At 32.6% G+C, this 27,653-nt stretch overlaps 2 protein-coding genes across 5 annotated transcripts in view; one reads left to right on the top strand and one right to left on the bottom strand.

Annotated features, from left to right (window-relative positions):
- The window catches only part of LOC127845395 (uncharacterized), a 232,783-nt gene that overhangs the window by 139,407 nt on the left and 65,723 nt on the right, over positions 1–27,653 (top strand). The gene's annotated exons all lie outside the window — the stretch shown is intronic.
- Positions 1,207–26,377, bottom strand: LOC127845398 (mucin-like protein). The gene is made up of 13 exons (XM_052376281.1): positions 26,068–26,377; positions 14,688–14,883; positions 14,080–14,261; positions 11,660–11,756; positions 11,012–11,090; positions 10,330–10,548; positions 8,669–8,840; positions 7,308–7,610; positions 6,802–6,963; positions 3,716–3,892; positions 2,276–2,470; positions 1,559–1,684; positions 1,207–1,229 (listed from the first exon to the last, which is right to left on the bottom strand). The coding sequence occupies exons 1-11, from the start codon at positions 26,153–26,155 to the stop codon at positions 2,352–2,354; spliced, it is 1,794 nt and encodes a 597-aa protein (XP_052232241.1). The 5' UTR covers positions 26,156–26,377; the 3' UTR covers positions 1,207–1,229; positions 1,559–1,684; positions 2,276–2,351.

Genomic DNA, 27,653 nt, shown 5'->3' with positions numbered 1-27,653 from the left:
TCTAATAAGCATAATACAGAAGTATAATATATGCACATATACTTTTTGTTAACAGTGTGTGTGTATGGGAATGATGAACTTCAATTATATACATATGCAAGTTATATTGCACATTAGTTTCTTACTAGATACACGTTTAAAAAAAGTTATTGGTTATCTAAATGATTTCCCAAAATTCCTCAACACTGGTAGCAAGTCGCATACTTCAATATATTATACAAAAAACGTACTTAATACTAGGAAGCAAAAGGGTACATCAGTTCTAATATGAACAATAATACATTATAAAAGACACCGTTATTATCGAAACTATGGAAGAAGATATATTCAAGCATCAAATAATTTGACGCATTTTACAAGCTCTCGATTTATCAGATATATATATACACACATATATATATATATAATATATATATATATATATATATAGGGTAATCTAGAGATCCTAAAATGCAGCATATTATGTTTATTTAATGCATATGCAAGTTTAGAATGTTTCATTATTATTTCTAGGATTATTTTAAATTTTAAATTACAAAATCATACACACTGAGAAGAGCTTTTAAGGCGATAATTTTGGTTAAATTATAATTCCTTATCAATGAAACTGCGGACCAAACATCTGTTTTTGTTTTTTCGAATGTAGTAAAGACTAGTTTATTTATTTACACGACTTTTTAACGAGTGGAATACTGTACATTTAGCCTAGCAGATTTGATGCGCACCGAGATTAAATAGTTCGTTATGTAAATGTAAATAAGTAATGAAACTGCAAAACCTTACGTGTCCATATACGTGTCTTATATACGAGTTTTAGACGATTTGTATATAACTTATATATAACATGAAATAAAATGGACACGTTATGTTGCTGACAATCTTTGGTTCAAGTGTACAACATGTGTAACATTTTAACACAACTTTGTATGAGCGGTATATTATGCACATCACTTACTGAACGCTAAATAATAATATCACATTTTAAAATGCAGTACATTTAAGGAAAACACACGACATATTATATAAACTTAAATTACTAAATACCGGAAAAATATGTCAACAATATGACATAATGATTAAGATGATCGCACCTAGTTTCACACAGAAGGAAGTCGTGTTGAACATTCTGTATCCGGACGCACACCCGCATGTATATGTTCCCGACAGATTCACGCATTCCTCATGAGGATTAGGGCAGGAATAGTTGCCTAGCACACACTCGTCCACGTCTAACAAAATTGTTAATAGTTGTATTCATTAAACATTAAACATGACTTTAAAAAAAGCATATTTTACTTTCACCGAGGTATATGCAATGTATACGTAAGGTATATCAATGGCATATTTTATTGAAAGAAAAATAAATAGTAACAATGTTAATACAAAACATAAACAGATGCGAATTGAACAGGATAAAACAATGGGGCGATCATTTGGTATTACACGATATTCGGAACAACTTTTTAAAAATAATTTTATTAAACTGAATTGATATAAACCATATTGCAAGGCTTTGCTTTATAATTAGATACTGCAACAAATTGAATACAATACAGACCTGCACACGTGAAGTTGTCATTGTTAAGCAGATATCCATTCTTGCACGCGCAGTGATAGGATCCTACGTCGTTAATACACTCTTGTTCGCAGTTGTGAATGCGGGTATCGTTGCACTCGTTCAGGTCTGTACAAATAAAGGTATTTCAGTTTTATTCAAGTTTAAAAGCAAAGTGAATTCAAAATTAATTCTAATTTAAATTGATTAATATGCATATGCTATCCATTTTTTTAAAGTAAATTCGAAAATTAATTGGAGCAATCAGTTTCAAAATCAGCAGTGTTAATTTATAGCTGAACATGTATATCGTACTTTTTGTAAACCATAAAATAAACAGAATATTTAAAAAATACACACCGACTAAGATTACCATTCACTAAAACACTGACTTATACAATTTATATTCATGTTCCATTGTATGTAAATGTTAGTTACAGTATTCACGACTACATGAATACTTAAATTTGTATTAAAGACAACAATAATTCCATTGCGTCAAAACTGTATTCCATTTCAAAGTTTCGTTGCAATGCACCCCTACAGAATTAAGACATTTTGTTTATCTTAGCGTGTATTACTATGACCATTGATGATCGATAGTTATTAAATCGCATGGGAACCTCAATATCGTATTAAAAATTGTGTTAATACTTAATTTTGATGCTCAAATGTGTTCTACTTTTCTCCTTGCGAAATGAATAAATTATGTTTCCATACCACGACAACTCTGGTTCGTTCCAAGATTTTCTTCATAAAACCCAAGAGGACACACATCACATGGACTCCCATCCCCCTAATAGGTTTTGTTGCAAGTGTCGTTTTTGTAGCAAACGTATTCAGAACACGGGTCTCTTTTATGGTCGCAAAACAATCCTTCCACAAAACGATTCCGACATTTGCATTCGGCATTGTCTGAAACGAGGTATACATCAATAAAACAGAAATGTGGCAAACCTTAACACAATAATATAATGCACTCTCGTCATCCAACTAAATCCATACACTATCACCTACAAGAACACGATAAAACATCATGAACATCAATGGTTAACGCTTGCAAAACTAACTGGCACATTGCTTGCAACAATAAATAAGACAAATTAAACAAGTAGTGTATTATTCCAACAACATAAATTCGATTCCACCCAGTAAATGTAAGCATTTTTAACGCCATTGTAGAAAATAATTGCTTAACAAAAATTGTCCATCTAATTGAAATAATAAAACGAATACATGTAATACTAGGCTGATATACATGCGTTTTAAAACATACATGTATCATTTATTCGGACGAATACAAATGTGCCAAAATGTATATACAAGTTTTCATGTATTCATGCTGAAATGATTACCAATATATTTTCAAATTATCAACGAATCGAATAAATATGTGATAACAATATATCTAAATGGCTGAATATTATATTCATTAATACGGTTAATAATAACGTGATTATTTATAGTCTGTACATGCTCATAACAAAAATGACCATTTACATACATGTATCGATGAACCACATAAAGCAAGCACATTCGTACGTGTATGATAAATTTTGAAATATTTCATATTCGATGTACGTACATGAATCACATAAATTATTGTGTAAAACGTCTCACAAAATCAATGTGTGCTTTTGCATGGGATATAATATTGATATATACATGAACCTGACTATGGAACGAATACTTACATTCTTCGTCATCTGCAATTTGCATTACACAATTGAAAAACAGACAAAACAAGAAGTTTCCGACAAAGTCTCTCAATGCATTATTTTTCCCCATATATAAATTGTTTGTATATTTACACATATTCAATATAAAAAGTATTTATCAAGTCCTACGCTTGGACAATTAGTGTATCTATCTGTATTTCCCTTGTTAAATTTTTAATCGGATAATATTTCGGATTATTTGTTTACCTGTCTGTGAAGGTAATATGAGGGTATATATTAAAAACACATTACGGACGCACATCTGAAAATGTTTATAATCAAATCGGCTGAAAATGATTGTGCTGCTGCTGTTTCTAAAACAATAACTTCTTTAACAAATACGACAACAACACATGCAACAACAATATAGTATAGACTGCAAGTGTTACTAACTGAAACATTGAATTGTAAAGTGTCTTCGGTATGCCGAAAAATAACTCACCATCATCGTCGTTCTGGAATTCACAGTCACTTGGATCTTCGCAACCGCAATACCGTATACGGACACTGTGTGTGTCTGTCATGTTGAATTGATCATACACTACGAATCGTATTGAATTGTCACTGAGGTTCATTCGCCGTAACGCTGTCCCTACTGTCCAGTTAAAAACGCCACCAACTGTGAAAACAGCAATAGACATGTTTTGGACATTTCATCAAATGGGTTTTGTATTAATGTAACGTTAGTTTTATCTTTTTATCTAATCCTTTTGCAAAGCTGATGTATTCTATAGTTTATAGCACTCATTCCACAACTTCCGCCTATTGATTGCCAGTGCCAGAACAAAAGCTTATAAACAATTATGCTTTTATAGCAGCTGGTCAAGTATAGGAGGCGCAAACTTGACATGTATCAACTGCATTTGTTTGTTCTATGTGGTTATAAACAAATAAGGCATTTTTCCGATTCAGATCACATGCCCAAAAATTACCTTATCATTAAGAACCGTAACGACTGCCTAGTCATTTCGCCATATTTCTTAAACGGTCGTCAGTGCACACGTTTACCGAGTATGGGCGTAAAACATTCGGCCATATTCAAAACAGGATAGTGGTCATATACGTTTAAGTCTTGATTTAAAGTTTCCTCGGTGAGGAGATAGATATCTAATATTTATCGATATACTTTTAAACATATTTCTTGATTGGCCATGAGTTGCTTGTACACAAATCCATCGCTTTCATAATAAAAACTTTATAGATATGAATATAGTAGCTTACGATAGCAATATGGACTGAGAAATATGAACTAGATCGGATCCGATTTGTTTCATACACAAATGATGTTGTGTTCTTTCATTTACAAATGATTTCATTCTTGAAAGCAGTTTATTAAAGATGTATATGCAATAGGAGATTTTGAGTTAAAAAGAACATCTAAAATTCTCTACTGGTTAAGGCAAATTTATGTGTGGCAAATATGGGTGCATTTGCAAGTTCAGCTTGAAAGTTGTCTTTTGGTGAAAAAAAAATGTTTATTTATATTAGGTACATCGCAAAAAACATGTGTGCTCAAAGTTTGGTTTTTACTTATGCCTGTTTTAAATTCCTAGAAAGACTAGAGATTAGTTTTCTGATTTTCCGAGTGGAGATAACAATACGTGTATACTTATTTTTATCTTTATTTCATTTTTTGCACCTTAAAAATATCCTAATTGCATCTATATATGAATATTAACGGGAATAAGTCCTTCTGGATTAATATGTATTGACATAATAATGATATTTTTAAATTACTAATTTCGCCGAGAATTGGTAAAACAATATAAAGGGTTGACAGCTTGGAATGTCTGAGAATCCTTTATTCTTCGGATTTTTTGGACGAAAATGACATTCACCCCAATTTCTTCGTATTGAATTGTTATGTATATTCGGAATTAAAAGCGACTAAATGAGATTTATAACGTGTTAATCACAGATATCGGTGAGTGTTTGACAACATTTTACGTTTATTTTTGACTGGAAGTTGTATTATTGTCGACGTTTTCAGCAGCAATATCAACGACTCACATTAAGGTGGCCATATACACACACATTTAGTTATAAGTAACATACAGTTTTAATTTTGGAATGCAATTCAGCCATAGTCAATGCTTTCGCATAGTGCTTTCGAATTTTCACAGCAATCAAATTGTTAATGGATTGTGTGCTTATCATAATTTGTTCATAATACACTTGTTCTAAAGGTATGATGAACGATATATTATATTCATCGCGCAGTGACACGTGACAATTTAAGCTAATTTCGGTGTACACAATAATGTTTTATCGGCCCCTCAGTTAAATCTATTTGCCTAGCTAGATACTAATTAATTAGCCGCGACACTAACTTATGAGTATCTACGTCTGTTATTTATATCACATTTAGTTATAATTTAGTGTTGTGATATTATATAAAATTTGATACGTAGTGGGTTTTTAAAATATTCAAGACGAAGGTTGCAGAGTTTCTTTACACTTTTGCGTTTTTTAAATAAGAAAACATAAGGACGACACGTTGACAGGAGTGTAAAAAATATATGTTATTTATGATAATAAGGTTCGTCAAATAAATATTTTTTATGGTGAACGTAATTTTGATTGACGCGAAAATTATTCGAACAACATTTGTACATCGTTCATTAGTATTTAATTATGTTTAATTCTGTAATAATTATAATATAATAAATGGATATACAAATACATTAAAACGAAGACTTAAAGTAAAAATATAATGGTAAAGTTAAACAAGAGATGTGTTTGTCAGAAACGCAATGCCCCCTATTGCGCAGCTTTGAAGCCATATATTAGACCTTTGACCTTGAAGGATGACCTTGACATTGACCTTTAACCACTCAAAATGTGCAGCTCCATGAGATACACACGCCAAATATCAAGATGCTATCTTCAATAATGCAAAAGTTATTGCAAAACTTTAACAAAGGTTAACGTTTTGGGACACACACATACAATGAATGAATGAATGACAGACAGACAGACAGGCCAAAAACAATATGCCCTCGATCTTTCGGTCCGGGGGCATAACCACATTTCACTCATAATGAGACTTTAAAAACAGATTCAACAAGACTATTGCCAAGCAATAAAAGTCCCCTGCCGGTGAAACTCCTTTATTTTCAGCAATATTTCTAGTTTATTTGCTGCCATAACAACCAGAATTCCTGACTGACGTAGGAACAAAATAAAATGACGTACATAATCTCCATATTGCCACCTATGCATGTTTTAAATTTCATGAAAAAATATGAAGAACTTTTAAAGTTATCGCAGGATCCAGAAAACTGTGACATACGGACTCACAGACTCACCGACACATAGATTGCAAACCATAAGTCCTCTCCGGTTTCACCGGTAGGGGACTTATAAAATAAAAAATAAGAATTAATGCATAACAACTTATATCTATAGTTCTTACAGTGACGGAAATCGTTAGCTTAGCGTGATTGATGTGAACTAATCAGTAATACGCTTTATCCTTGCTTAATATTCGTACATAATATTTGGTTCCTTTACTAAAATATGCACTACCTATTTTAATTTCGTCTAAGTTCGGTGCCACTTCAAATCGTAGACCTGTCCTATTTTCGTCCTGTACATGATCTAATAAATTTATGATCCATGAGCTGTTGCCCTTATAAATCAGCGTCGTTTCATTGGGCATTGATGCCATAAAAGTAGGTGGTTTGTTTGCTATAATAAAATATCATTAGGTCAAAGCTGTAAAGTGAATAATAAAGTAAGTTAATTCATATCTATATATGCCTAGTTTTAACTTCATTACATTAGATCTAATGTAAACATAGATCTGATATTAATTAAAAGTACACATATTCATATTTTTGTAGTACAACAATAACAAAGTAATTGTATCACTATTAAGCGAGTACAGTAGGAATCAGTTACTTCAACACTATAACAGTCTTAACAAGCTACCAAATTTCCATTTATGATAATTTAAATTATATAAATTAGTATGAAGCTAACGTTTAAAAATAGTTAACATTATTATAACATATACAATCAAAGGACCATACACTTCCTCTGGAGTTCGTATCGTTGTCTCTCAACCTGCTCATGAATGGCTTTCCCAAGTGTTGTATTGCAAGTCCTTGCAATGGTGAGCATGCATTCCTTATTGGTTTGATTATCCCAGGAATTCTGGCAAGTATTTTTAAACGCAGATATCATAGACTTATTGCAGTCCTTAAACAACTCTTCGAGTTTGTCTAATAAATTTTCAAGGAAGCGAGGCCTCGATTTGTTGTTGTAAAAATTGAAGTCTCCTCCAGTGAGATTGTACCAGAAATTGGACGAGGCTGGATCGTTCCTGAGAGACCCTGCACAGATAAATGTGTTAAGTGTTACACGTTATCATATAAACAGTCGATCTTATCTTTTGTCGTGATAAAGTATCTCAAGTGAAGCATGAACTCACTGAACAAAGGTAATTGTTAATATTTAGAGCAAAAACAGCGTGGTATTTGATTTTAAGACATTTTTGTTATAGATATTCTCGATATTTAGACACTTTTCATATAGATGTTTTTGATATGCACAAGGTTATATGCAAATACGAATAAGCTTTTTTTGTGAATCTGACTTTGGACACTTTTAATCATATGCATATAAAACAACACTCAAGGGCGAACACAATTATTACAACAACAGTTGTGTAGGATTGTATGTGTTATAGCAAAAGTAAAAATGAACATTTTCGAATTTAGAAGTAACGAGCATGATAGGCGTTTGATGTTTAGTCACATTTTATTTACATTGTTTAAAATAATAATGAACATACAAACTGTTTATCAATACTGGCATGTGCATTCACTTGTGTGATACTTTTGAAGAGTTAAATGCCTTTCATACACATTTTTGCTTGTATCATCATCTTGCAAAGTAATTGTGGAGGCATCATTTATAGTATTTGACATATATATTGACATAGATACTTCTATATGACTTATTTGCAAATGTACATTGACTTTTACTCCAGGGGTCAGTGGTTTGAGCCCATTTGAGGGTTACTTTTTTCTATCTTTAATTTTATTCTTGTGTTTTTTACTGGGGCTATTTAGATCAAATGTTTTCATTTAACAATATAAGGCTTTTAATGACAAGCTTCAATACATGGAAAAATCTGGGAAAAGGCCCCTTTAAAGAACAGGTAAGCATCATTCTTTCGTGATGCTTTATTTTTCTGCATATTAAATATAGGCGTAACATTTACGGTATATTTTATCGAAATACATCTTGGGTGTGACTCATTAAAATGCCTCCATCAGATATAACTCTTTTAAATGATTGATACTGGAAAAGCAGTCCGTTGGTCATATATTGAAATCTACATACGACACATTAAACAAAAAAGCACATCATAATGCTGGATACTTACAGATCTCTCCGTATTCGAACATTAAAGACTCGCTGCTATTAACGGAGTATTTCGTGCCATTAGGCAAGACGTAAAATCCGTCTTGTACATTTCCTGCCAACCCTGTCATGTTTGCGAGTTCTTTCGAGTACGTAATTTTAATATTCATGAATTCTTTGTCGATGGTAACAAGCTGCAAAATATAAACACAAAGATAAGTTATGTATACATATTGTTAAAAATGACATTTTATTGTGTCCTTTTTCTGGAAACAAGTGCTCATAAAAATTGATGATTAAAAATTATCAATTTAACAAATAATAAATATAAAGCTTTTAATTCTAACACACATGTCCATGCTTTCTTCATCGGCGGGTTTTCATTTATGAATTAAAATGTATAGTCATAAGGTTGATTGCATAATCATATATTTATCGTTATTAATATGTTGCGGTATAATAATATGGTCAAAACACGGATACAATGGCTCTCGTTTTTTTTTATGTTGTATGTTTGCAAATACGGGCCCATGAAAGGCCTTAACCGTGTTTCAATTTAAACTTTGACCAAGTTGTGCTTCAAGCATAATACATGTACTCATCTTTATCTTTATAGAAAGGGTCAGGTAAAATGTCAATGAAGAGGGCCTTTAAGTTTTCAGAGTACTAGTCACAATGTTTAAATAGCATTGTATATGTTGTGTAAACTGTGTAAGATCATTTTTTTATATATATAAAAAACAATGGATACAATTTAAGTTTAATTAAAACTGTCAAGTCCAAGGTCGCAGTACTTTTGACATTTGAAGGCCGCACGGATGTATTATATCGGATACGATAATTATTCTATGTATAAGAGTTGTATATAATAGTATAATTCATATTACACACAGTAAAGGTAATAATTCAAGGTAAAATATTTGCGAATATGTTTTCCCTCGACGATCCACTTGTTGCATTTCTAAGTCACTGGTCGACGAAGTAACAACCGTGTTCAGCCAATTTGCAAATATGTCCGTAAGCATTCGACTTTAATAATACTATAATATGCAATATGCAAGACAATGTCCCCTTATTTTTCACGAGGGTATTCATGATTTCGTTGTTTTTTGTGTTTCTTTGTTTTCAGAATCTTTTTCGGTTTGTCTGAATTGAGATGCAGATATCCTGTTGACGTCGGTATTTCAAATCGTTTCGAGTATTGAAAGATCGGCCTCTTGGTCAAGACATCATCTGTCGCGAGTTCCGAAAATGTAATTGTTACATTCCTTATAACTAATTCGAACTCGATAATGTAATTGTAACATCCCTTAAAACTAATTTGAACTCATACGGCTTGATTTTCGACGTAAATATGTAACTCTGCATCGAAGCGTATTTAATAATGTATTGATGTTAAATATTGAAATGGTTCATCATTATAATGAGTTAGTTCAGTGCTATCTTTAATGATTGGGAAAAACAATCAATAATAAAGTAAGTAAAAAGAACGTATTGTAAACAGAAGCAATTACTATGGAAATAAAATCATTTGAATAATGGCATCGTTGCCTCCGAAGTTCAATGCATAATGCCAATTTGCGAAAAGATTAAACACTTCCTAATGTTTTAAATGCAAAAGAGCACGGAACATCATAATGACAATAGCTCAACAAAAAAAAAAGGAAAAAAAGTACAACTTACCGCATTTATATTCGATAGCTTAACTTGGGGAGTAATTTTGAACCCCAAGGCAGATGTTGTATTTGAGCAGAATACATAGTATGCTTCCGTCATAAGTGGTTGGCGGGGATTACACGTTGAGGAAGTGTTTGTCTTGAGGTTACCTTTGTTATCGTACAGGTTCAGATTCATACTGGTTCTGTTAAATATGACATGGATCGACTGCCTTTGTGGGTAAGTCTAGAAAACGAATACAAATATTTTGTATCTTGATTATGTAAATACTATTGGAATTAACTAAAACAGTTAATATCCACAACCTCAAAATCATTTTAATTTAAACTGAGGTTTTCACACACAAAATTATTCGACAAGCGTTAATCAATACTTTGAAACAGTTTATGCACATCTGATATTAATAAGAATTAGCTTATAAGGAAGTTTCGGAAGAAACATGGTTCCACATGAAGGTAAATTGCTTTCCAACGGAATGGTTACTGCAATAAGCAGGGACTATGAGTGATTTTTTACCGAGAAAATCAAAGGCAGGTAAAATATATAATACACGATGATAAGTCATAAATCTTCTAAAACTGTTTTCTCAAGAAAACGCCTAAAATATTTGTCTATTGGTCTTGTATTTCAGTCCCCCTCCACACTAACGAAACATAACTCTTTAATAATCGTTTGCTAAAAAACTTACCGTAAACACAAAAGCAGTAAAAATAGTCGAATCAGTTGAATTGGCTATAAGGTAATCTGTACGAGCCTGAATTTCAAGTCTGTAACACATGATATAGCTTAATTAAATAAACTAAACCCAATATAATGTTAATGTGCATAGGTTAGTTAACAGTTAGACAGTATGTAATTGAATATAATGTTTGAGTTTTGAATGTTGAGAGTTGCTCTTACACGGCGAAAAATAATAGCAAGCTATATTGACGACGTTTCGGACAGGTCGAACATTATCATTAGTTCTGTATTGAAAACTTCCACGTGTATTCTATTTAACCACGCATGTTGATGCGTATTTAATCTTCTTCAGAATACAACTTGCATTATGAACCATCGAAACGGTTTTATTACACCTTATAAGTAAGTGAAACAATAAACATTTCCGCAGGAAAGAATTAACACATAATTTAAATTTAAATACGTAGAGTCCGATTCAAAATTGTATAAAAGTTTGTTATTTCCAACGTCATTTAATTTTGTTTTTAAAGCGTTTTTTTAGCCATCGTCTTTAAATAACTTCACGAAAATTATGCAAACAATAGATAATTGATATATAATTAATATATTATACGTTAATGGTTGTTTAACAAGATTTTAAGTAATTTAATCTTACGTATTATTCGATTTAAGGAAAACATATTCTCCGTGTCCGTTGAAAGAAAATGCAGTATTGCTGACGGTTTCGATAACTGGATCACCCCACGAATAAGCTTGAAAATAAAGAACATATATAATAATTTATCTCCCACAGCACACATGATGATATGTTAATGATTATTCATATAAAATGACATAAACTTGGGTAATAAGATAATGTGTTATGAGACAGAAACGAAATATGTACAATATATGTCATATTATGAATATACGAGCAAAAACATTAAAAACTAGAGCGAAACAATCGGGAAATATTCCTATAACCACCATTATAGGGTGTTACATTTGAAGTTGCATCCGATTAGGATCATTAGTGCCCGACGCCAAACGTGGAGAGGTATTATCATAATTCAAAGGGCTATATTTAATTGAAAAAAAAACAACGGAGCCGAATTAGATGAATTTGATTTAACTTAACACGAACACTTCTCTTAGAGTGTATATGCTCATATTGGCAGGTAGTTCCGCCCCTTTGATTTGACTGCAATTTTGTAACTGTAAATGTTACACCCCAATAAGACTGGATATGCACATATACTAAGGTCATTCCAGTTCATGTTTAAAAAGGCCACTGCGTTGAAAACCGATAATAGCAATAATTGCCGTCGATCAATCCGTAAGTTTTTCCAGACTCATTTGAACAAACGATATACGCTCGCTGAGAAGTGCAATGACTTTCGTATGAAACATTATGTCTCGAATTGGCGAAGCAGCGGCCAACTTTCTCTCCTGGAATGCACTCGAACACATCATTACGACGCTAGCGTTGACGATCTCTATAATATGCACAGCATTGCGTTCGTTTTATTGATTCTACCTTCATATCTGTCCACTTTTATACTTCAACAGTTTAATCAAAAGAGGACGCGATCTATGTTTGTAAGCATGCGTCTACCGTCGTTGCGGTAACCGTATGTGTCTTTAATCAACGTTCGACTTGTGACTGTCGCAACGCACGGTGACTCGCACGTCCTCCATCAAGACACTTTTCTTATATCGGCGGGAATTGGTAACTTACAAAAGTTGAAAGTAGATTTTAAAGTAACATTACTACTCAAAATCAACGAAAATTTCGTACAATATTTCGTAAAATTAAGCTGAAAAATTAAAAACCATTGTTTCTCATGGCAGTTGCCGAAATTTCAACGCCAGATGTGGTCTGGTAAAATAGATGTTTGTAGATAGAAAATACTTGTTTTTATTATTGTTTTGCATATTTTATTCCATTTCAATTTCCACCAACAATATCTATTCATACGACACATGAACACTAACATGGTACCATTTTAGTGTTCGTGTGTCGTATGAATAGATATATTCGCGGGAAATTAAAATGGAATTAATTGTGTCACAAATAAATAAAAACGAGCATTTTGTATCTACAAAAATCTATGTAATCACACCACATCTAGCGTTGAAATTGTGGTTATTGCAATAAGGAACACTGATTGTTTAGGTGTTAACTTTATTTTACGAAATTCTTTACGAAGTTTTCGTTGATTTTGAGCGTTATAGAGGCTTAAAGCATGATGCGCAAAAGTGATTGATGAACAAACGACTCATCAACTTGAGCGTTTACGCTTATGTAAGTAGCGCCGATGACCGCGACCTTGTGATTTGGGAGAAGACGCACGCAGGCTTGTTAAAAATATTGTTAGATTGTGATCTAGGCTCTTTGAATAAACTGACTTGTTCCGAGTTTGGCAAAATGACTATCGTCCAAAATATTATGTATTTTATTCATTCAAGCAAAGTTACACTCCTTAATTAAAAATGTTACAATTACTCTTCCCTGATAAACAATAATAAAGCGGTTGTAGCGCTTATCGTCGATAATTTGGAAAACAAACTTGTATTATTAACATACCATATAAAATACACGTTAAGTAATAAATATCCGTCTGCTGCTTTTAGAGTTTCCGGATTCGAATCTGCAGAATATCGTTTTAGATTTTCTTGCATTTATCATTAAAATACATATTCCGAATGTGATAATTTCTTTACTTAACATATAAAATGACTTTTTATAGTGAAAATTTGTAAACAAGTTCAATGAAAAATATCGAAAACAAGAAATGTGTTCGTCAGAAACACTATGTCCCCTTCTGCGCCGCTTTGATTATTTTTGACCTTTGACCTTGAAGGATGACCTTGACCTTGACCTTTCACCACTCAAAATGTGCAGCTCCATGAGATACACATGCATGCCAGATATGAAGTTGCTATCTTTAATATTGCAAAAGTTATTGCAAAATGTTGAAGTTGGGGCAAACAAACAAACAAACAAACCAACCGACAGGGCAAAAACAATATGTCCCCCACTGTAGTGGTGGGGGACATAAAAACTGAAATGTTTATGTATCTAATGTAATTTACCTGAGAGATGATCCTGGTGCCGCTGACAATCATCTTTTTGAGTGATTTCGTAAAACGCATTGCACCTTGATTGGCTGTAATTGTTACAACAGCTGTCGTGGATTTCATTCATTGGAAATCCTATTCCACCAGGAATACCAAACCGATTATCACTGTATCCAGTCAGCAATTTGCCATTTTCGCTACATAATATTAGATATTTACAACACACAGACATAACTGATTTGAAATTGTTTGTTTACTTTTAAAGTTCTGTAAGTAGGAACGAACAATGTTGATAAGTGTAACTACAAACATTTAACAGCTAAAAACGCTTAAAACTTTGATATACGCCCGCTTCATATCAGTCATATAGTCAAATGAATACTTTATTTATGTGCCGTAAAGCCTATTTGCACCATGGGTACATTGTAAATAAAGTTCAAGTTATAGCCTTTTGTTAAATGTAACGTCCATACCTAAAGTAAACACATGACTATATATACATGTACGTAGTAAATAAGATGTTCATTTGGATAAAATATATGAATGAAATCTTTATCTAAAAGAAAGTAAGATGTGAAAACCAGCACTGAAAAGTTCGCGTTTCGTGTTTTGGATTTCTGCACCTGTAACAGCATCTCTGCTTGACACCATCATTTAACAGCCATTCCTCATAGCAAGTCCCGACCTTTTCAAATATGGCGTCCTGCGCCATATCATACTCCGCGCATGCGCACGGGGTTGCTGCATCCTTTGTTTCGGTGATAAGCGGAATGAGATTCTTATCGGTAAGAAATTTTTCACAGAGGTTGGTTGTTGAGCCTGAAATAAAATAAATTAACAGCAATCATACAAACGGGTTTTGTGTGTGAGTGTGTGCGTGGGTGCGTGGGTGCGCGTGTGCGTACGTGTGTGTGAATGTGTGTGTGTATATTTCGTTTTGTCTATGGTCCATCCGCGCCTGTGCCTGCATTATTAGGGTGCTGGATCATGTGACTTTGTGCGTGACATTTTGGCACCGATTTCAAACGTATTCAACGATTTATTCTTTAGTCTAAATATGGACACAAACTGCAAGATTTTTGCAACGGTATTTCAAAAATTTGATATATTTGCAAAAATCAAGTTCTTAACGGTGTGTTTACATTCTTTTCAGCCTGTGTGTAAACACCTGAAAACCCCGTTGATCCTGCACCCTGAGTATGTGAAGAACCAAAGTATGTCCCCGTACTTTTATCTAATTAACTTTAATTTTTAGTATTTTTTTTACGATTAAGAAAACATGTAACGATTATTGGTTCATTAACGAATAACCATTATTCAGTTAGATAAATACGTGTTTGTAACGCTTTTCCAGGATAATTTTGAAAATACGTCGAGTAACACTATAGTGGATATGTTGCGTTCATATACAAAAAAATCGGTGTAGGACTTCTTCAAAACGAGTTTTGATCGATGACAAGTAACCAATTCCTAACAAGAACAGACTTGACCAAGGAAAACGACGAACAAAATACTTGTGTGTGTTTATAAGTGTCATGAAAATGAACCTGTTTAAAGCCCAATTGATTTGTCTTCACGGGTAAAAGCAAAATACCCGAATTTGTTGTCTGTTTCGAAAACTTAGCACGTTTCATAAAAAGGACATCGCGGAATCTCCTGATCAATATTGGATCTCTTCGCTTATATTTGTCTGAAACAATATTTGTGAACATACGTACCCCCTTTTAACAAACTCATTGGATTGTGAGGTCATTTAAATGAGCATGCCGATAACATTAATTTAAAGGAGCACGTGCGCACAAGAATTGTTTCTTATTGTTATGTCTATAGCAAACGATCTCGATGAAAAAGTATTTATTTACAGATTTCAGAGATCTAGGGAAATGCTTAATCCACGGTAATTTTTTTTCGTCTTAGAAAAACTCATCGACTCTTGTACGCGAATAATATATCGGTTGAAAGGCAGAGTGCTGGTGCAATATCTTAAATGTAATTGAAAAAAATATAATTAAAACATTTTGTTTTAATTCGCCTGGATTAAATAAATCTAACATATTTTTTTCAAACATATGCATTTCTCTTCTACAGCACACATTTTGTTTCCCATAATAGTATATACTGCTGAATTCTAAACAAATATTTTTATTTCAATCCCTTGTATTTGTGACATAACGGTGTATGCATATTGTTTATTCTTATGATAGAAATTTAAGTACAGATAGATTTAATAATAGGGAAATATTTTAATAATATGTTTGAGTAATTAATTAGTAACGGTTATAATTACTATGATGTAAGAAAATATTGAAAGGTTATTTACATCAATATTTCTATCTTATATGTAAACAGAAGTTAAAAGTTTAAAGTGGTCAAACTATTTGAGAGTTCATCTTGTAAAGTAGCTGTATGTTGCGGGTATTTAGGAATTAACAGATCAGATGTCTTCGGATGGGGTATGTAATGAAGTTTGAAAAATTGATTATGGAAGTATGGTTTCATTTCTCCAATGTAGTTCAATTATCGGGAACATCTGTTAACAATTTGGCTCGTAGGTCGACATTACTTCAAACCAATACATAATTCAGATATGATAATTATATAAAGGTAATTCAAATTTCCCAAGATACATAACGATACACGTTCGGATTGAATATGTATCGAATGTGTATCGGGGTTTGCACAATCAATTATAGAAGTGTTAGGTTTCATATTACCAATGTGGGTTGTCCATAGAGAGCATCTGTTTGTATGATCAAGTATGCAAATGAAATGAGGTCTCCTGTTCCCAAAGTGATAATTGTGTATTGCACTCTTCTGTTGTGATAAGTGGATGGTACATAAGCGATCCATCCAATCAACAAGGGTTATTCGAAGGGGTGGGTTTAGAAAATTGGGGGAAGAGAACGGTTCACCAACCAAGAATGAGATAGGAAATATCTAAATTTTATGTTCATGTACCTTGGAATAAAATGCTGTGCTTTGTTGTAAGAAGGAATTCTAGAGTCCTAGTTTGACAATCGAGTAGAGAAGTCACGTTTTCTTGACGGGGCGGCCATGTCGGCCGCCGCGCTGTAAAATTGTACTTTATGAACATTAGAAGCGTTGTGTTAGAAATTATTTAACAGAAATAAATCTCGATGAAAACAGAAATGAACTTTGGTTGTTACTGTGTGTTATCCACGAACGATGTGTAATTACGCGACACAGTACTTTTATGGTGCCGTGATCAGGATGAACATTAAAAAACATTGGAAAACGGAGTACACAGAACACTTTACGGACATCACTTGGCCAATGGAACAAAAAATAACAAAGCGACATGGAAAACGGTCAGTGTTTTCATAAATTATGGCAAACAGGGGTTTATTTCAAGTTTTAACAAGTAAGAAATAAAAAGTAAAAGGCGTCATGACAAGGAAATTTTTAAGAATTGTTTTAATGAATTTTACGTAGTAAGGGGTTAAAGAAATAATTAATCATGTACGGAGAAATCATGCAACTATGAAAATCAATACAGTTTTTCATTGATCAGTAACTTTTCTTAAATATCAGTAAATTGAGAATAAAATGAATGAATAAGAAAGTGTTTGAAATTAACATAATTTTATGAGTTATAGAAATACTGAAATTAGAGGCGCACATATAATTGAGAGTATTTAAAGCATTTTATATAATTTTTGTATTATTAGAATATAGAAGTATGCACGGACACATCTTTGCATAATACAAATACATTTTTAAATTGTTGGCATTTTTGTAAATATTCATTAAATAAAAACGTACGAAGAAATAATAATATTTAAAAAAGTTTTGTTCATTATGTTAATAAAGAAAATTTGTGGATGGTTTTATTTATAAATATAATAGAAAAACTCGAAGAAGGCACACATATACAAATATTTAAATAATTTACTTATAATTTTACATTCGCAGAATTAAGAAATTAGGAAAATAGATTATTAAAGACAGTTTTGTTTATTAATTTAATAAAGAAAATATGGCGGGTTTTGTTTATTAGAATGATAAAGAAAATGTTAGTTGACGAATAAATAAATTTATTTGACAATTTAAAAATAGTTTTCCGATTTGTTAAATAAAATAAAATAGGACAATAACATTTGAAAAAGATATGCAAAGAATTTGAAATAATAAGGACAAAATTAAGAAGGAATGAAAGTGTATAAATATGAACGGAAATGTTAATTGCGAATATGAATAGGGCAGACACTAAATTTTTTTTTATGTAAATATGTATATACGTCATTGTGTTGATTGCGAATATATGTAGGATATCGGTAATATTCACGGTCTTCAGTAATTTTAAGCATGAATTTAATGTGATCTGTCGCGTATAGCGCAGTTGAAATCTAACGATAGGTACGCATTAAATTTCTAATATAAATGTACCTTATAGTTTAAGGATGCACGGATCTACGATAAATCGGCTACCCTTGCCTAAGGCTACAATTATATTTTATGAGCATGGCTGACTGATCAGCGTTCGGACATACCGAGCCCGAGGTTCTAATAACCGTAGCATCCTCATGATTTAGAGAATTTATCCCTGTGTCATTGAAGCATATTACCTTATGGACAGAAGATGCGATGTTGCATAAGAATTCTTTGAATAGTTTGATTTGGAGAAAAAAACCTGAATTTTGAAGTATACCGATAAATGTTCTTGTATTATGAATGCATATATAAAAAGTCTGCCCTTTTCATCAAAATTTACACAATTGTCTAGACCAACGCGCGTATTTAAGAGCGTGTAGGTTCATATGTCGATAGAAAAATTCATAAACTATAATGGTACACAGGAGATTTTTTATTTTAAGATACGAACGCGATTCGTCAGTTTAATGTGCAATACCCTAGGTAAATAAAGTAGCGCATACCTGTCACAAATTTACTGGTAGCACGTACATAAAATATCGAGCTGTTATGTAATGTTTAAGGGAGTGTTACGATAGTAATCGCTGTAATAAAGGTTGTGTTTACTAAGACTTTCTAGTAAGTTGTCATGACTGTATTTAAGAGTAACTTAAGGGGATGTGTATAAATGTTTGCCATGATTTCGAACAACTGATATTTATATCAACACAACGCAGATGAAAACTTGAGATTTGAAGACTACGCCAAAGAAGAGCGACTTCGCGAGACAACGCCTTTCACAATGAATTGAAGAATAAACAACGTGATCAGCATGGAACATCATTGGGTTTACTCCCAAAGTGAACACATGGTTCTATCGCTAAAAGAAGACCCAACGCCAGAAGTTTTCAAAGGACAACAAGTGACGCAACACTGGACAAAATACTTGTGACGTTAAACACTATAGAGTTAGATGCAGCCGTTCACCTGTTTAACATGCGTAGATAAAGTATTCGGAATGGTACTTCCGAGGCTTAAGACATCAAAGGGAACACTGCTATAGTTAATACCTTGTGAGCATTATGGCCAATAGAAGATCTTAATGTCCCGAGAGAAAAGAAGAAGACGCTGGAACCAACAACGAAAATACAACAACAACGGAAACGAAAATAGATGACGCAATATGAACAGCAGAAATAAGATCAGGAACACCAAACGCACGCGTATCCCCAAGGACGATTTGACGATCGGCTTATATTAATCATCACAGCAACAGGGATAGACCTGATTCGCCTACACGACTTGAAGACGGATCGATCTTAATCTCCGCGACGGCAGTAACCGGTTCGACTTCAAGCGACTTCATTCGCCGTGAGCCGCAACTTCAATACTACATGGACGACAACAGATGTACTGAAGAACAACGATCAACAGATGATGTGCTCCAATACATCCAGATTGACATTGACATTGTATAACAATAACTGATATATATATTTCAGCCGAGACGCTTGTAAAGAAAAATATTATTGTTATCCGCATATTTCCCATCATAGATGTGTTTATATGAATTATGTTTTCAAGTACTTCGAAATTCGATAATTAAATTTCAAAGATTTTTTTGTATCATAAAATACAAAAAATTCCAAATAAGAGGGAGGGTTGTGAAACATAACAGTGTAGGCATATTGTTTATTGTTATGATAGAAATTTAAGTACAGATAGATTTAATAATAGGGAAATATTTTAATAATATGTTTGAGTAATTAATTAGTAACGGTTATAATTACTATGATGTAAGAAAATATTGAAAGGTTATTTACATCAATATTTCTATCTTATATGTAAACAGAAGTTAAAAGTTTAAAGTGGTCAAACTATTTGAGAGTTCATCTTGTAAAGTAGCTGTATGTTGAGGGTATTAAGGAATTAACATAACAGATGTCTTCGGGTGGGGTATGTAATGAAGTTTGAAAAATTTATTATGGATTTTGGTTTCATTTCTCCAATGTAGTTCAATTATTGGGAACATCTGTTAACAATTTGGCTCGTAGGTCGACATTACTTCAAACCAATGCATAATTCAGATATGAAAATTATATAAAGGTAATTCAAATTTCCCAAGATACATAACGATACAAGTTCGGATTTAATATGTATCGAATGTGTATCGGGGTTTGCATAATCAATTATAGAAGTGTTAGGTTTTATATTACCAATGTGGGTTGTCCCTAGAGAGCATCTGTTTGTATGATCAAGTATGCAAATGAAATGAGGTCTCCTGTTCCCAAAGTGATAATTGTGTATTGCACTCTTCTGTTGTGACATGTGGTAGGTGCATAAGCGATCCATCCAATTAACAAGGGTTATTCGAAGGGGTGGGTTTAGAAAATTGGGGGAATAGAACGGTTAACCAACCAAGAATGAGATAGGAAATATCTAAATTTTATGTTCATGTACCTTGGAATAAAATGCTGTGCTTTGTTGTAAGAAGGAATTCTAGAGTCCAAGTTTGACAATCGAGTAGAGAAGTCACGTTATCTTGACGGGGCGACCATGTCGGCCTCCGCGCTGTAAAATTGTACTTCATGAGCATTAGAAGCGTTGTGTTAGAAATTATTTAACAGAAATAAATCTCGATGAAAACAGAAATGAACTTTGGTTGTTACTGTGTGTTATCCACGAACGATGTGTAATTACGCGACATATTGAATTATGTGCAAACGTCTGATTAGTCAAATTATCTCACATTACAGAATTATGTTGAGTCGTGAAAACTACCTTTTATAACGATATCAAACCACATGATAATGTCTATAATATACTTCAAAATACCTATGTCAAATATATAAAAAAATGTACCATTATAGCCTATAACGCTTACATTGCACTCGTAATGACGATTTTTGGGATTCTATAATGTTCATGCCAGCAAACAGTTAACATTTCAAGAACTTGTCTTGGCATAAATTAATGCTTAAAGTATGATTCAATAGTTTATGCTAGAACCATGTTCTAGGCACGGACATGTTCTCGTTTACAACCGGGCCATCATATTCATTTGCTATGTTGAGGTTTGAACATCTTGATCACTCTTCCAGCTTTAATATAACTATCTCACGATCACTTCATCGAAGGCGAGTACCCATTCTCAAGTAACGATATCTTTCTTTTATGTTGTATGACCAAGTGTACATTTATACTACTGATTTTCCTACGATTGCTTTGATTAGATAAAAACGATGTGAGTACTATTTGAGATAGTCCGAACATTTGTTATGTATGCTGATATTATCACGTCCTCAAAGGCTTAATGCCGTGATAATGTATAATAATTGATAATTATTAATAAACATATTATGGAAAGGTTCAGCGTTTGTTCTCCTTATTTAATTCAGTAACGCAAAGATAAATTGCTAAATGGATGATTCTGGTTTGCGGCTTTCGGATCCCGAGATAGATCCTAAGTCGAATGTCGTGTTTGTGATCTTTCCAACAGCACCAAAATAATGGTTCTGTTCAAGAACAAACTCCAGAGCGTCACTTGTTTAAGTATTTGCTTTATTCAAGCGAAACATAAACAGATTGAATCAAAAACGAATTACAGTGTGTGTGTTGTTCTTAAAATCATGCTCATAAGTATGGCTGAAATACTTTGTGTATATTGTAGTTGTGTAGTTTTTTATGTTTAATTTCTCATATTATTTATGAACTAATTTGCATGTTTTGGTCTTTTGTGTGTAAGTTTAAATAGGTTTAATATATTGTTTAACTAAATAAATATTAGGCTGGGCAAATAGCGTTATGATACATGCATAAGTATAAATGTTATCAAGATATGTTAGTAACTAATTACATGTTTTGAAAACAGTCTATTTGACAAAGTATCTTTATATAAACATACTTGTTTTCTACCGATGTTTTATTCAAGTTTTCTGTACCTCTATTAATGAATTCACCAGCTCATTCTTAGACTAATGTATTGAGAATAGACTTCGACCCAAGAAATCGTACTTCAGAGTTTGAATAGATGCATGCAATAAATGGTGCTTATGTCATAAGCACACTGTTCTATATGAAGAATGGTGTACAGGTGTCAAATGTTAAGTTAGACTCAACAATAAAGACTATTTTGAACAATAAGTTTTTTAGAATAATCTTTATTCTTACACTTGAATCTAACTATTTGCTTGTTAATACAAGTCCTGTTTAGTGTATTTGCTTCTTTTCTTAATATCCCATGGAATGATGGGCATGATGTGTACATGAAGAACCACCTTTTCAAACGCGTAACACAGTTATCCAGACCGATAAAAAGGACTATTTGAGCTCCATTACACATTTAAGTTGCGACTCATCCACTAAAATCAATACATATGAGTGACCATAAGGTTTGGATCCTTTATAGCTTACGTTGACACGGTAACGTCTTAGTCAATGTGTATCACATTACATTGTTAATTCGGATAAATTGTTATTACCTGTCGTGTAATTGATAAAAGTCGGCAATCAAACTTGCAGAGTCATGATGTTATCACATTAAATAAACCAAATTAATGCAATTATAATAACAAACCTTATTTCAATTAATTAATTTATTCTTTGTTTATTTTTCTCGGACTCCAAGTGGTGCGAGTAAAATACTTTGATATGTGCAAAATACATCCCTATCATCCCTTTTTCTTCCGCGTGTTTTAACGTCAATTTACCATTAAACATACGACTGATTGTGTCCTGTGGATCAATCCAGTCAAATGTAAATGAAACATAACAAATATTATTCTTAAATCTAAATTCATTATTCAGTCGGGGTATTGATAATTTAATAGAGAGAAAATGTTGTCTTTGTTCTAAAAATGTCATATATTTTTTCGTTATGAACTTTTAATTAATTGCCATTTGAATATCATTTTTTTAAACCAATAAAACGACATTTTTGCAAAATATTTATGTAGCAAATTCTTTCTTTGACGTGTTCCGCATACACTTAACTCTTCATTGTTAAGTAAATAATATATGTGATAAGTTTTGTTCTCGATTATTGTGAACAAAGTAATCAGCTCTAGAGGTTTGTGGCAATCATGCTTGTTGACTTAAGGAACATCTTTATGATAATGAGCGTCTGAAGAGCCAAGGACTAGAGTTATCCATTAAAACTGCACACACAACGCCGGTTGCTTATCAATAGTTGTCTTTATCATCGTGCCTTTCCTTTTGAAATGCATGAATTTCATCAAGTATTTTGATAGAGGAAATATTCGTCAAGAAAAATAAACGTGCGGATTTTCCTGATAGAAATGTCGTTTGTAGGCCGGGTGAATAACCAAAGCTGATAACTGATATATTCATCCTGATGAATCAAAGTTGAATTGTCCTCAAACGATGCATATTTTATGAAAAAAAAACACGATATAGTTAAAAACGCCATACCGACAAAAAGGCTAATTTGAATAATAAATCCTAAGTTCACAACGACCTTATTGGATGCCGCCTAAAATTGTCGTCGATCGTCACGATTTTATCAAATAAATTCAATGTACGCGCAAGCTCTTCTTACTTTTCAATATCAAATATATATGTATAATTAAGGTTCCTTAATTGTATTTGGCGGACAGATTAACAAAACCGCCGCACCTTTCGTGGGCCTCAGTGTGGCAATCATGTTTGTTGACTTTAGGAACATCTTTATGATAATGAGCGTCGGAAGAACCAAGGACTAAAGTTACCCATAAAAATTGCACACACCATTGCTTATCAATAGTTCTGTACCTATCAACTGGTCAAGCAAGTGTATTTACACGTCATATGTGCCAACTATGATATACATGTTATTGGGATTTTGAATTTATGCCTGTGTATGTACAAGGCCAAATAGTCATAACCAATTCGTTTCAAAATAGATAAGTCTATGAGTAAGAGGTTAATGTTTGTGTATAATCATAAGCATTATGTAAGAATGTCAATGTTTTTTTTTCGATGGTTCGTTTGTTGAGATGCAAAAGGTTATGCATATAACTCCACTTAATCATAAAAAAACGCGTGTATGGAATAATTTCAAAGCATTTTAACGCTACGTCGATTGTTTTGTTCAATTCCACACCAGAATCTTTAACAAAATGTATTTTACAATATGAGCACATATAAACCAATACAAACTTAAATTCTGTACTATGCCTAGGTTTACAAACACTAATTTGCGTGACAATTACCGGCGGTCAACTAATAATCTTATTTCATAGCTCGAGTATCACATATATTTTTCTCCTTTAATAAGGCACAACTTTTGCAATGTGTCCTGCATGTCGACAGTTTCACACAACCGCTTCGCTGTCAAAATATGCCGATATGACAAATGTCTATCAATATTAAAACTAAGAAGACGACGTCTCGTGATCGAGTTGTTAAAGGGATGCTGCACTGTTTATAAGTGTCAATTAAATGTTTATACTATATGTAAAATGTGTATTATTTGTATATAATATAGATATATGATATGCGTATCCGGTATTCTTATGTGAACAATACACGCGAGTTTTTTTTAACAAATAAAACAGTTGATAATGCTTATTTTTGGAAATAACATTTTATTCTCATACGTCTTTTGAAAGTGAACGTAAACAGGATAAAGCAATTTACAATTGAAATTTGTTTTTGAAGGATAATTCCATTAAATGATGGAATAAACATGCTATACAACAGAGTTGATTAAGTTAAATTCTGGTTTGTGCGGACATGATATTTTGAACAACCATGCAGTTTTCATTCCGTGGACTATGTAAAAACGCATTTCTTATGGTTGAGAATAACCATGAAGATGATATTTGCTTAAGGTTATTTGTATCATCTATAATTATTACATATATCTTCGATCACAAAAATGATACTTTATCTTCATTGTTCACGATGTTTGAATGTTGGTAAAGTTATTTCTTCCGGGTAATTGGCATACCATGTCGAACACTATATAATGCCGATTAAGACTCTAACTGTTATAGGAAGTTCAGAGATAAAAACGTCGTCTTTGTTTCTCAAATCAGACTGCGTTTGAATTAGATCGTCATTCTGATCAACTATGTCAACGTCAACGCCCAAGATAAGATATCGAAGTTTGTCACACCATACAGCCGCGTCTTGTCGAATGTTTCATTTTGAGATTACAAACAATTAATAATAAAAAGTTTCCCATTGTATATGCACTTTAGCAAGCATGATGGCAATGCAATTAATAAAGTCGCATCATGCTTAAACGTGTTCTCATGATCTATGCAGAAGTCGGAAACATGAAGAATATTATAATGATATGAACATTTATAATATTTATTGATGATGAGGATTATCATGATAATGTTGATAGTGAAGAGGAGGTTGATGTTGAGAATGATTCTCATGAGGATTATTATTATTATTATTATTATTATTATTATTATTATTATTATTATTATTATTATAATTATTATTTATTTTTTTCATTTTTTTTCATTTTGATAATTACGACTACTAAGAATGAGGCGGCAACAAAGACGACGGCAACAACAACAACAACAACGACGACGACGATCATGATGATGATGATGATGATGATGATGATGATGATGATGATGATGATGATGATGATGATTAAAATGTACTCACCAAACTGTTGAGCGGTCGCCATGTTGATAGTTATTTGAACAGTCAACAGACATACATACAGCAGAAACAATCCAAATGTTTTCGCCATGTTTTCTTCTTTTACTGATACTGTAACGTCAATGCCAAAAGCTGAGTCACTCTTATATTAATGCATATTTCAGTGTGCGTGCTTAGTTTTATTTTTCTTATCACGGATCGTAATTCGCAAATATTTTTTTGTATTCATAACAAGGCGTTTGCCATCGAACTTTATTTCAGACGTTGTACCTGACATTTATATAACAAGACAAATATCTATCTCCGAGTTTAACCCAATTGATTGCGTCTTGTGATCGAGTCGTTATCAGTAGCATTGGAGAACAGAGGTTAAAGGGACATTGTAACATATTAGACAACTTAACAATTTCAATATGCATGTGGTATTCCAATATGCATGTGATAGATTCTTTAATATAACGGATATGCGATAGAATAGCGCATAATATACATTCAAAATTTACCAACAAAATGGAGAAGGATAAACTCGAAAGTATGCAGTCTTAAATGTCTGATATGGTGTCATTATTTTGCTCGAAGGATTTTAACTGATGTTCATTAATTTCTTCCTTGTAAATGAAACACTTTTTCCTTCATAAATCTTATGGTCGATTTTAGAACTCCAAATAGCAATGAACGATTCAAGACGAAAACTATTCAATCTAAAATCAGACTGCGTTTGATTAAGGATGATTTGTTATCTGTTCTGAGCTTTGAAGTCAACGCCTATGATAGCATATCGAACTTTTTCCCTTCATAAGGCCTAATCGATAAGCATATTCAATTTTGAGATTATAGGATAAAACATTTTATATTATGCATTTTTAGCAAACGTAATACATTACGCTACTGCGAAGTCAAAAACAAAATAAATCACACCAATGTTTTCATAAACCTAAAATGCGACACCAGCTTTGAGTTGATGCGTTCGTAAATAAAGAACTTAATAAATAAATATATTATAAAAGTTGCTAATAACTCGTATTGCTATAGATTTTCAATAATGATTGGTTTTGTTTCGATCTCAGGCAGACTTTTATCTTAACATTCTTTCTTAGACGTTGACAAACACAAACAGTATACGTTTGCATGAAGCTAAACATTTAAACCAGCTTTAAATTGATCATATCAATAATTCTTGTGTCGTTCGCATGCATGTTTAGCGGTCCAGAAACATTGCAATCTGGATGCATTACATTTACAGAGCGTTATCAAAATACAGACGCGAATGTTTTGCGTAAATATATCCACTATACAGAAACCGATAAAAAGAAGCAATTATCTTTTGTCCACTAATCAGACATTGTTCCAAAATATGCCTAGCCGATATTTTTACTTAAATACATCTTTTCTTGAATAAATGTTCAATTTTTACATTTACATGAAAACAAAAGCATGTGTACGTTGCAGCTTAGCTGAAATGCAATTAATTATATATTGGTAACTTCAAATACGTATACATCTATTTTAAGCAAAATAATGAAAAGGAATATTTGATAAAATCCATCTGACCTTTGAACAAATACCGTATTAACCGGCAATATTGCCTT

Source organism: Dreissena polymorpha, chromosome 9, assembly GCF_020536995.1.
Source record: "Dreissena polymorpha isolate Duluth1 chromosome 9, UMN_Dpol_1.0, whole genome shotgun sequence".
Lineage (NCBI taxonomy): Eukaryota > Metazoa > Mollusca > Bivalvia > Myida > Dreissenidae > Dreissena > Dreissena polymorpha.
The sequence above is the reverse complement of the archived record's forward strand: the minus strand, read 5'-3'. Positions and strand labels throughout refer to the sequence as shown.